Genomic DNA, 12,491 nt, shown 5'->3' with positions numbered 1-12,491 from the left:
AGACATTGTGGGTGTAAAGGCAGAATGAGGACCGTAGCATTACAGAGTGCGTGTGTGTTGGAGTAGGGTGAAGCAGTGTTATTGCAGATGGGCAGTAAGTAGCTTAGGTCCCCAACAGCACGGAGCCCTTCCACCATCCCCTGTCTGCTGGGGCCAGAGGGGTGAGTGGTAATGAGAGGTTCTGTGGGACACTGAGCCACGAGGATGGTCTTACCCTTTCCCCAGCATGCCTGTCCTCAAGTTTGAGTATTTAGGGCTTCCCAGGACTCCCCAGCCAGAAAGGAACCAGATCTGTGAACAATCAAGCTTTAATTTTACAAAAATGAACATTGTAGCATGTCTTAGCAGCCGGCCTGAGATTGGGCTGGCTCAGTATTCAAAATTGCCAGGTTCTCTTTGTCCTTAGTTTCAAAGTGAGACCTGGCTCACAGTGCCCCAGGAATGAGCCCCAAGAGCCTGGTCAAGGATGAGGGCTGACTGAGGAGTTGGAGGCCAGAGCAGGAAATTGGCAGCCTCACCCCTCTCCCCACTCTAAGCTGGCACGGCTCTGAGAAGGGGCGAGGTGCAGAGCAGACTTGTGCAGGCCTGACCCTTGCTCTGGTCAACAGGGAAGCAAGGCCTGGCTGGGTTTAGCCATTCTCTCAAAGCAGCAGATCCCTTCTCTCCAACTAGTTCCTGGGAGGTAACCCCAAATTCCGGGGAGGCAGCAGCTTTTACCTTATGGTGCCCAAGCATTGCGGTCCCAGGTCTAGGAGCACAGGCACCGCAGGGGCAAGGGAGGAGGTATCACTTCACCCTCCAGGCAGGAGAGGTCCCTGAGTATCTGGCTTCCCTGGCACACAGGCTGGGGTGGCCCGGTCACGGGTTTTGAAAGTCCAGGACATGGAGGTTGTAAGACAGCGCAGCATAGAGGTGCTTGGTGGTGAAGCGCAGGCAGTACACAGGACTGCTGAGCGGGGTCGAGGTCAATGGGAAGGCCTGCAAAGAAGGAAGGTACAGGAATGGCAAGAGCATTCCGAGTGGGAGACGGAGGGGGCCCTAACCTAAGATTCCTAGGCCCAGTGCAGTGGGCCAGGTGCCAGCGTAGACTCCCCCTACTCCCCCTCTCCAGGTACCCGCACTCCCATAGACAGCCCATAATAAGGAGTCTTGGCATCTTGGAGCATGAGGTGTGCTTACGTGTAGGCAGGCCCTCTGGCGCCGGTCCCACAGCCGTACAACACCGTAGTAGGAGGAACCGGTAGCCAGCAGGTGGTTCCCATCTGTCTGCAAGCAGTACAGGGTGCTGTCATGGGGCTCCTCCCACTCCATTACACACTTCCTGTCCGGGAAGAGGCAGTCAGAGGGAGGAGGGTCAGGGGTACCCTCCACCCCAGCTTCCACAGGGGCCTGAGAAATCCATTCTGGCTGGGAGACAGAAGCTCAATCCCCAAACTCTCTAAGAACCAGACTTAACGAGGAAAAGCCTCCTCCGCAAAAGACCCTTTCTCACAAGTGCTCGAACCCTAGGCCAAGATTATACCCTCATTTGTGCTTCACATGGCTAGCTACAGGTCACAGAACTTAGGCAGCAAGGCAGAAAGAAAGGCAGAATGCTGATGAACAGGACCCTGACGACGCCCTAGGCCTTAATCAGGACCTGGTGGCTATGGTCTTCCAAAGGCTTGGGGGGCAGGGCCTGGAGTGCCTGTGCCTTCTCCTGGGGGCACCCGAGGAAGGAAGGAGGCAGGCCCAGGACTGCTGCCCACCTCCTGCTTAGCATACTCACCGGACACTGGCTCGGAGGTCCCAGTAGCGAACATAGGTATCATAGCCACAGGACAAGAGTGTGGAAGGGGACTCATACATGACGTCCAACACCCCAGCCCCTGGGGGGAAGTCACTGCCCAGGTGCATCATTAGCTGCCCACTGGGGAGAGAGCAGAAGGGCAGAGAGGAGAGACTGTCCCACCCTGGCCCCCACACCTGCTTTTAACCGAATGGCATCAGTCCCTGGGGAAATGCAGCTGTCCTGCCAGAGCTCCAGTCAGGCTCCCTTAGGAAGGGGCTAAGGGAGGAAAGGGCCCAGGATGCCCACCCCGGTCCCAGTGCCTGCCTCTCCCCCAGCAGCCCCTGCATCACACCTGCTCGCCCCCTAGCTGCTCTTCCTCAGGGAGGAAGAATGGGCCTTACTGACGGCCGGTCCCCTCCCGTGCGCACACACACTTGGTTACTTTATACTTCTTGATCCTGCAGGTCATGCAGTTCTGAGCTGCCTGAGTCCAATGCCTTAATTCCTGCCTGTAATCTGGGGCTCAAACTTCATTGGGGATAAAGACCACACAAAGGGAGAAGGGGAGTCCCAGGAGATGTTAAAACAAGTAAACACCTTTGTGTCTGGGGAGAGAAATCGCTGAGAAAGCAGCTTAGCGGGCTGGTCCCTGGTGTTCCTGGCCCGGCTGGCCCCCAGCCCGGGGCTAGCACGCCTGTGTGATCACAGCCCCCAGCCTGCTGGGCTCCAGCGTGCTCCCCCACCCGCGCCCCTCCCGGTGGCCGAGAGCAGATTACTGAGAAGAACAATTTCTTTGTGACTGTGTAATTCCCTCCGTGACCGCGGCAGTGGGCAGACCCCTCGCCCTGATGCCAGACCCCTAGCAACCACGTAGGGGGGCCTTCTGGCCCTAGCAACTACCCCTCAACATCAAGTGCACCCGCTAATCCCTGTGGCTAGGGAACGGGTAGGAACAGGGGGTTTCTGCAGAAAGAATGGGGGGATGAAGGAGAAGAGGGCACCCTCCAGGCCTGATCTCACACTTTCACCCAAGAAATGCTGGGCTCTCCCTGACAAGACAGGAGAAGTGAGGCCATGAAAGCTTCCCAGGGACACTCAGGTAAGAGGCCCTGGCGGGGGGAGGGGGACTCCATGATCTCACAAGCCACCAGAGGGCTGAGGCAGATGCTGCCAGCCACACGTGTGAAAGCACACCAGTTCCAGGCTTTCCAGCTCACACAGGCTCTGACCCTCAACCTCCCTTCACCCCAGAGGGGCCACCATCTTTCCTAGAAGTTGAAGGAGTAGAAGAGGCACTGGAGTTCCTTTCCCCTTGAGCCCTCAGCACTGAGGTGCCCCCCAGCAAGGGACACTGTTGTGGTCGGTGGGGGGGTTCAGGCCCTAAGTCAGCACCCTGGCCCCAGCCTCCTTGGGGAGGTGTGCCTCTTTCTGTCGGAGGTAAAAGTTAAGCCTCGTGGCGCGGGACCCTGAGAGGGTGAGGCAGAAAGCTACCACCCCCAGATGAGCATCTCCCAGAGATCACGGACCTTGGCTCCCCAGAAGACCCTGTCGTCTCAGGCCACCAGCTGTGATTTACCCGCCCTGGGCAGGCCAGAGCCCCACGAGGAGTCAGTCTCCCACCCCACCTCTCTTTTACAGGTACTTTGGACGTTTGTGCACACCCAGGTAGGGGCTATTTTGCTCCACAGTTCTCCCTCCTTCCAGATTTGGGGGCCCTGCCCCTTCCATTAGTGAGGCCTTCAGGAATGACTGAGGAGCTCTCCCCTTTAATCTGTAGAAGTAATTTCATGTTTGTTTGAAATAGAAGATGAAAGGCCATGGGGGCTGGGGGCGTGAAGCCCAGCATGGCTCTACCTGCCTACCCCTGGTCCCAAGGTTTAGAGAAAAGGAAAGCTGGGCACCCCTGCCCCTGGGCTGCGCAGGGTCAGCAGTGTCAGGACTGGTAGCATTGGGGCCATATCCAGACCATGTTGCCACCCCGGGCCCCTGTCCCAGCATCCAAGCCATGATGCTGGGAAGAGTCATGCCGGTGTCTACAATAAGAAACGCAGAACCCTGCCGTCTGGGGAACACATAGGGCCGGGCTGAGCACCAGCCCCCAGAGGCCAGGACCAGTCCTGAAAGCCCCTGGTCTGCCAGCCAGCCTGGCCAGGGACAGAAGAATCTCTTTCTGTTGCCCTGTTCTCCAGTTCTCTGAAATGGCCACACACACTTTACATGGACCAATAAAAATACAATTCCTTTGCCTCTGGGCCTGGGACCCTCAAGACTCTGCTGTGCAGTGCCTGGGAGGTTAAGGCCAGAGCATAAACTGACACACCCGGCTCTGGGAAATGGCCTGTCTCTTCAAACAGTGGCCCAGCAGTGGCCATAGGAGCCCTGCTGGGGCTTTGATTTGGGAAAACAAACAGAAATGGCACCATGGGCCCTTTGTGGCCCCCATCCCAAGACCAATTTAACTAGAAAACTCGAGCTCAACAGCTCTGGGGAAGGGAGCAAGATCAGCCCAACAATAGCTCCAAACTTTGGGGAAAAGGGGGACAAAACAAGCTGTCTGTCTCCTCAACCCCTCCTCTAGGGCTGCTTTTCTTCCTGCAAGTATGTTCTTGTAAAAACGATTAGATTGTGATTTGTATAACATGGTGACCCCCAAATTCAGACGTTTCACCCCTTTTCTCTGGAAAGAATGTCAAGAATGCTTCTCGGCCTCTCGCTGTGGGGGGCAAGAGGGGGGTGCAGAGCCTTGGCTGTCGGACAACTTGTGTGGGAACGGGACTGCCCCTCAGAGTCCTGGGCCAAGGCAGGAGCAAGGGCTGGCTCTGCCAGATAAAAAGTCCATTCCCTTACAACTCCTGCACACAAAGCCTGGACCTCCACACCCCAGCCTCCTGCGAGCCTGACTCCAGCAATTCTCTCTCCACCTAGGGAAAGATAAAGACAGATGGGGCCACCCCTGTGAGCCTGATGAACAAGAGCAGGCCAGGGAGGGCAGCCTGAAGGAGGCCTGGCTGTGTGCAGCCTTCTCTGGGAGGCCCTAAAGCACCAAGAGCAGCAAGAACAAGGTCCCTTGTGATGAGGGTGGCCTCATCCCAGGTACCCTTGAGGGGGGTGAGGTGAGGAAACCAGGGCTCCCTGGCCCAACCCATCCTGCTGCACAGCAATTCCAGCTCAAGGGAAGAGGGAGCCTAGGGAGGAGCTTCCTGACCCAGAGCAGGAAATCTAAGAAGATACTGACCCCTCCCCATCACTCTGTAGAGATAGCTAACTGGAGGTAGGTGTCGGCCGAGACCCAGACATCACAGGCGGGAGAGCCTCTCCCTCTCCTGGTCTGGGCCCTGTGGAATGGGAGGTTGGTGTCCTCATCCCAGCCTCCACCCCACTCCCTGCCTGGCACGCCTGTGCGCCCAACACAGGCCAGACCCCACGGAAAGTCCCCCTGTGCTCAAGAGCCCTGAGCCAGGGAAGCCAGATCCCCCAGGCCCACATCTAAAAATGCCTGTGGACCCCACACCACATTACAGCCACTACTGACACACTGGGTTCCTGATGTTCCCTGGAGATCCTAGAGGTTCTCGTTCCTGTACCTGGCGTGGACATGTGACACCAGGATGCAATGGTGGCTTTCAGGGGAGGGAAACAATGAAAGAATGACCGACAGTTCACCTTCCCACAGATTGGCTCCCCGGAACAGAGGACCTGAAGGTAGAGCTGGGCCAGACGTGGTCAAGAGAACAGGTTTTCCTTCCCTCTCTCCCTTTCTTTGAGCAACAATCATTTAATGAGCACCTTCTGTATACAAGACATTGTGCTTTAGGAACTGCAGGGAGATGTCAGGTATGACATTGAAGGAGCTCCCCCTGTCCTCAAGTTTTCAATCTAGGGAGGGAGGGAGTCTGTCACGTATCCAACTAACTACAAGGGGTGACCGAGTGGGTCCTAGAAGAGAAATGAAAGTTCTATAAGAGGACAGATAAGAAAACATTTTGGTCTGAGGGCACTGAGTGGCAGAGGTGGGACACACAATGACAGGAACAGAGGGACCTGCAACAGCACAGGTGCAGAGCCTGGGCACCAGTGCCACATTTTTACCAGGCAGGTGCCCCAGTTCAGCTGGGATCTGGCTTGTGGACCATGACGGGCCTTGGGTGCCTGCCGCTCAGCTGGCATGAACTCTGGGAGGGGCAGGGAGGAGGGGGCCTCGTCCAGCCCTCTGGTGGACGCGGAGTGGGCAGGGGTCCAGGAGGCACTGTAGGTCCCAGATGTGACAACAGAGCAGTGGAGGCCAGGAGGAGCGCAGAAGTCTCGCCTGCCCCGGCCCGGTCAGGAGGAGGCGAGCGGGAAGGGCCCTGCCCGACCCCAGCCTCTCCCCTGCCTGTGTGCGCGTGCACGTGTGCGGCCCCCTGCGCCTGCCCGCGCACACGTGTTCAGACACAATGGCTCAGAGGCCAGGCCGCCGGGCAGCCCACTTTGTACTGCTAACGAGGGGGCCGTAATTACAGGAAGGGGCAGCCGGGCAGATAAAAGGATACAAAATTTCAACATCTGTTGCCATAAAGGGATAAGGAGAAGTGAAACGCAAAGTATCAGTTTGGTGTCAGCAGGCAGAGAGCCAATTTCAAAGAGTTCAGGGGGACAGTGGGGACAAGAAAGAAAGGAAAGGGGGGAGAAAGAAAGAAAAAAATTACAGGGTTCCTTAAAGAGGTAAAGGAAAAAAGAAAATGAAAAAATCTGTCAGTAATACTTTCAAAGGAGAAGGCAGGTACTTTAAACAGGGCAGTTCCCTAATCACCCAGACCTGAGGCCCAGCCCGCCTGGGGTGGGGGTGGGGGTGGAGGCGGAGGCTCCTGCAGAGACGAAGCCACACCTGGGCCAGATGGGCGCCCCGGGTGTCCTTGTGCCCTTGGTGGGGCCGGGCTATGAGCCGGACACTGGCTCCTTCTGCAGGCCATTAGAAAGGGCTGCAGCCAAGCACCCATCACCATTCCAAATGCCACTAGATGCTCCAATAGGCATCTTCGCTCAACCCGAGGCTCCCAGATCAGGTCCTGGCACGTGGTGGCTGACCGGTGGTCCTACGGGTGCTCTAAGGGTTACCCACTCCAGCCACAGGGGCTAGGTCAGGGCAGTCTCTGTGGCAGAGGTGCTGTTTGCACTGCAGGAGGCAAGCAGGATAAAGGCAGGGAGTGGGTTGGGGGTGGGGATCCAGGTACAGGGGGCAGCAAGAGCAAAGCCTCAAGAGGAGAAACAAGAGGGCACCTGTCAGAATGTGTGAGAAGTCTACCTCCCCCAACTTTGGCGAGAAAGAGGAGACTCAGGGGCTTTAGGATAGAAACGAAAGAGTAATGAGGAACTGGGATGACCTTGGCCAGAAGGGGAGATGAGGGGATGTGTGTTGGGGACATACACAGTCACACACATACAGGGCAGCACAGTGCCTGGCCAAGGACTTGAACTTTCAATGTCCTTAGCGTGGCTGGGGTCACCTAAGCTCACCCTTATCCCCTTCCCAGTCCCCAGGCTGGCTTCAGGCTGTGGCTGTACCCACTAGGATACCTCCAGGTCTGGGATCACCAATGCTAGATCTAGCTCAAATGCCCTTGGCAGAAATGCAGAACCCATAGCGAGAGCAAGCCCTGGGAGGAGGGGTGTGTATGACATCAGGCCAGTCCAACCCCAGGCGTTTCAGCAGCTGGGAGGTACCCCACATAGATAGCACCTTCCCCGGGACCTAGCTGAGGCTCCTGCTCAAATGCACAGAGGACACAAGATGGGCCTGGATTCCTTCAAATCCCAGGCCCAGTTCCTCAGGGCCTGATGGGACCCAGAGCCTAGTGAGGGATGCCTCAGTAGTTGGCTGCTGAGAGCCCACATCTGGGCCTGAAGACCACCTACCCTTGGAAGCAGGAACACTGGCACCTCCAGGGTGGGGAAAGGTCTCCATCTTTCTCTCTACCCGGTTTAGACAGCCTAGAAATTCCTTGTGCTCAGGCCCCACCTCTGGTTTTCAACTCCAGGGGAGAGAAAGGCAAAAGAGCAGAAAGGGAGAGAGGGATAGCCAAGCTCTAGCCGTCTAGGCCATGGCTGTGTGCCCACAGCTGCCCTCCAGCCTCTGTACTGCAGCCAGCATCTCCCTGTCTCTAGCTCATAGGGAGAAGAGTCTCTAGGGTTGATGGAACGAAAGGCTGAGGGAGCCATGGCGACTGACGGGGGCCCCAGGCACTGTGAGAAGTGACAGTGGGTGCCTGAGAGACAGCAGGGAGAAGGGCACAGCCAGGCACCTCACCTCCCAGGTGTGTCCCAACCCCCACCGTCATCCTGAGGGCAGCCCCAGAGGGGTGATGCTCAGAGCAACGCTGCCCCTCCAGCATGCCTTCTCCCCCCTGCCTACCCCCCCCCCCCCCGCCACCCCAGTCACAGCACACACATAAAAGAGAAAATCCCGGCGCTCCTCGGGTTTCAGCAGTGACAGGTTAAAAGCAAAGAATCCACCCAGCCCTGCACAGCGCCCCGCCACCAAGTCCTGCCGGCGGTGCCGCTCCACCTTCCAGATTGGCCTGTCAGTCAGGCTTTGGCATTATTGAAAGATCAAACTCTGTCCTGCCTGTTCATTACCTTAATCCTATTTTCTACATGGCTTTATTATCTGCTTGGGCTTCTCTGGGAAAGACAGCTACAGATAGTTACCCTGTCCACCGACTTCCTCCCACCAAAAGCAGATGCCTCCACTGGGGCATCTCTCCTTGGAGCCCAGCACCATGCAGTTCTCCAAGCTTCCCCGGGCACCGGCAGGATGTTTAAATGAGGCCTGGCTCCTCTCAGTGGTGAAGAGGGGAGTCCAGGGGCCAGAGAGAAGGCAAAGCCATGTGCTGCCTGGGGTGGCACTGCCACGGGCTCTCCAAAGGGTACAGTGGTGGCTTCTTGTCTGGCTCCAGTGAGCAATCACAGCCAGAGCTGTTCTGTGCCCATTCTCCCTTGGGTTCTTCCTGGGTTCTGTAAAGACCCAATGTTTGGGGTTCATTAGGACTAGGGATTTTATAAACTAATGCTAATCAAGGACTTGGTGCCTTATAACTACATCCTGACCATAAGTCTGTGCCCAGTAGCCCCTCCAGCAAGGAAACCACAGGCAGAAGAGGCCCTCAAAGATCACTCAAACTCTGAGCTAAAAGTGGACCATGGTGGTGCACCCCCCACCCCCTGGCCCATTTGCCATCCTGGGCGCAGGCCAGGGAGGATGCCCGGCACAAGGTCCAGCCACGACTAAGATGGACTTTCAGCAGAAACACCTATCTTGTGACCTGCAGCCTTACTTACTGTCAAGAGCCCTCTCTATGCCAGGAGGTGAGCAGGACCACTCACCTCTGGTGGTGTTTAGAGACAACAAAAGGTTCTCTAAACATCTCCACAGGTGTTTGGAGAATTAAAAAGCTAAGCCTCTACAAACTCTAAGGTCCTAATGGAGAAGGCAGCAAGTGAGGAAGAAAAGAGTGAAGAAGACAGGTACTGTATGGGCACTTTTTCAAATGTTTCCTCATAATAGTTCTGTAAGGTAGAGATAATTAAATCTCATTTACAAACGTGGAAGCTGAGGCCCAGAAAGGCCCCCTAACCCCAGAACTAACCAGCAACAGAGTCCATTCTAGAATCCAAGTCTGTCCGACCACACAGCCTGTACTCCTGTAGCTCCTCGCAGCCTCCCCCATCACACGCCAGAGGAGGGGTTCCTTTTGCCTCGGCCCTGGAACAGAAGCAAGAAGTTTCCAGGGGCAGGCGCTGGGCAGGGCCAGCCAGGGGAACAGCTCTCACAGACTGCGGGTACTCCAACATCTCAGAGGCTACAGAACAAAGGAACCCTTGGAAGTTTTAGCTGTGCTGACAACAGTATGATGTGACCATTTGGCTACATTAACAAAAGCAGAGGATCTAGAATAAGGAAGAGGATAGCACCTGCCACTCACCAGCTCACACATGGTGTGTTCAGCACTCAGTTATGAACATCCCATTTCAAGAGGGATCCAGCCAGATAAATTGGAGAAACTCTCAGGTGAGAATGATCCTAAAACAAGTAGGAGACCAACACTGCAGGTCACCCACCCAGCTATTCCTCACTTTCTTGCTGACCAAAATCTGATTCTGTGCCCCCATACCTCCCCCACTGCCAATATGCATGTGAGGGAAGCTGGCCTCTTCCTCAGGCCCAGGAGGACAACCGGACTAGTCATTCCATTTCCCTTGCCACAGTTTGGTTTGGGGTGAGTACTGGAACATATCTTTGGCTCACTAAATATGCTTGGGGGGCTCCTCTAATAGGTTTCCCCATCTTAAAAAGAGATTGCAGGCAGGGACATGCTCTTTTCCTTCCTCCTTCCCCCTTTGGGTGCTGCCTTATGAGCTGGTAGAGCTTTTGTGAACAAGCCTGAGGGTAAAGGCAAAACTCAGCTTGACTGAGATGACCAAGGAGCAAGCTGAGAAGATGGGCCCTCAAGCTTTCACTGTGCTGCCAAGCCCGTCAATCCTTGAACCTGCGAACCACCCAACTCCTGGACTGACTCCTTATCACTTAAGATAATAATAACCCCTTTATTGCTTGAACCACTTTGAATTAGGTCCTCATTACTTATACCCAAAAGCACCCTAACTATGTTTCTGAGCAACAATTGAAGGTCCTCAGACTTCTGGCCTGATAAAGAGAAGATGCTGGAGGAACAGGACCAAAGTTTTCAGATATTTAAAAGCTTGTCTTCAGAGGCAAGGTTCAACTTGCTTCTTGTCCAGGAGCTGTGATCCTGGAAGCAGATCAACCCTCAATGAAGGGCAGGCACAAGAACTCTCAGAGCTATCCAAAAGATGGAATGTGGTATCTGTGGAAGTTATGAGTTTCCTATCCCTGTAATTCAATGACCACCAAAAGAATGTTGTAGAGAAAACCATATTTAATGAAAACATCTCATGTGTTTTAAAAAAATCTTTTGGAAAGATTGACAATACAACAGATTTTTCAGGGAAAGAAAGGATATGGCTAATACTTTCCTAAGGAGACAGAGAGAAAAGGAGACTTGCTAGAGCAACTGAGGCAGAAGACAGGCCAGCAGAGCACACCTTCACTGCTTCTGTAAATCACAGCACTGAAAACCACAATGTGGGGGCCTGGGGCTAGGGGAAGATTTTTCAGACTTGATACCAAGAGCACAATCAACAAGAGAAAAAGTCAATAGTCTGGACATCATAAAATTTAAAATTTTGGACTTTTCTCCTATGTCGAGAGGATAAAAAGACAAGCTCCAGACCTAAAGGTATAGGCAAACCACAGGTCTGACAAAGGATTCATATCTAAACATAAAGAACTCTCAAAACAGTGAAAAAAACTATACTCAATTAGAAAGTGGGCAAAAGACATAGCAGAGATTTCACCAAAGAGAATATACAGAAGGCAAATAAGCACATGAAAAGATGTTCTTCATCATTAGCTATTAAGGAAATTCCAATTAAAGCCATGAGATACCACACCTATGAGAATGGCTAAGAGAAGAAGCAGTGACAGTTCCAAATGCTGTTGAGGATGTGAAGAAACTAGTCTCCCATACACCGGAGCTAGATTATAAAAATGGTACAGATATTCAAACTATTTAGTTTGAGGCGTTATTCCCAGAGAAATAAAAACCTAGGTCCATAGGAGAGCTTATATGGAAATGTTCATGACAGCTTAATTTGCCATAGTCAAAAACTGAAAATAACCCAAATGTCCTTCAGTGAGGGAGTGCTATTCAGGGGGAGAGCACTTTGGCACATCCCTACTGAGCGACCACAATAAAGTGCTACCAGCATATACAACAGCTGCTATGGCCCTCATGGGAATTATTCTGGAGGAAAAACAAATCTCAAAAGGTTACATACATTATTTCACTTATTGAATACTTTCAAACTGACATGATTATAGAGATGGAGAACATGGAAGTGGTTCCCAGATGTCAGGGAAAGAGGGAGCATAGGAAGGAAAGGGAGGTAACAGTGGGAGCATAAAGGAGATGAGGGTTCCAACAGTTCCATACCCTAACTGTGATAATGGTGACATGGATCTACACCTGGGATAAACCTGCACAGAACTACACACACACACACACACGCACACACACGTGCAGAAATGACTACAACCTAAATAATGGGCTGTGGGTTATACTAATGTCAATTTCCTGATTCTGATTTACATTATATGTTATTCTATATATTATCTAATGTTACACAGGTACCTTGCTGTCCTATTTTTGGAACTTCTTATGAATCTGTAATTATTTCAACATAAAAATGCTTAAAAAACCAAAAAAAACAAAAACTCAACAGGATAGTAGTCTGGTGGGAATGTGTCAAACCTGCCAAGGCAGAGAATTGTGAGTAAAATCTGGATATATTTTAACTGTTCTGTATCATTCTTTTTATGGATCTGCAGGTCACTTTCAAAATTTCTTTATTTTAGGATAGATGGGATTTTATGTAGCCACATAATCAGGCACTCCTTGGAGAAAAACTCCAAACTGTTGTCGTTATCCTAATTTCTACATGAAATTTTTATATTATGTGAAATTATTATAAACTTCCAAGCTTTTCCTCGAGCAAACTCTTATGAGGCCAGGAGAGCATGCACTCGGAGGCGGTCAGTGGGTTGTGGGCCAGGCCGAGTGCTTCCCAGCCTCCTCCTGGACTGCCGGGTGGCCAACTGAAGCTG

At 53.1% G+C, this 12,491-nt stretch overlaps 1 protein-coding gene across 3 annotated transcripts in view; it reads right to left on the bottom strand.

The window, feature by feature from the left end:
- Positions 1-292: 292 nt before the first annotated feature.
- Positions 293-12,491, bottom strand: part of FBXW4 (F-box and WD repeat domain containing 4) — a 116,847-nt gene continuing 104,648 nt past the window's right edge. For all 3 annotated transcript variants that reach the window (XM_072805614.1, XM_072805612.1, XM_072805613.1), the window contains 3 exons: positions 1,769-1,909; positions 1,180-1,321; positions 293-978 (listed from right to left, as the gene is read on the bottom strand). In XM_072805614.1, the coding sequence (XP_072661715.1) occupies positions 859-978; positions 1,180-1,321; positions 1,769-1,909 (403 nt within the window). In that variant the 3' untranslated portion in view covers positions 293-858. The remainder of the gene's footprint in view (positions 979-1,179; positions 1,322-1,768; positions 1,910-12,491) is intronic.

This window comes from Canis lupus, chromosome 29, assembly GCF_048164855.1.
Source record: "Canis lupus baileyi chromosome 29, mCanLup2.hap1, whole genome shotgun sequence".
Lineage (NCBI taxonomy): Eukaryota > Metazoa > Chordata > Mammalia > Carnivora > Canidae > Canis > Canis lupus.
The sequence above is the reverse complement of the archived record's forward strand: the minus strand, read 5'-3'. Positions and strand labels throughout refer to the sequence as shown.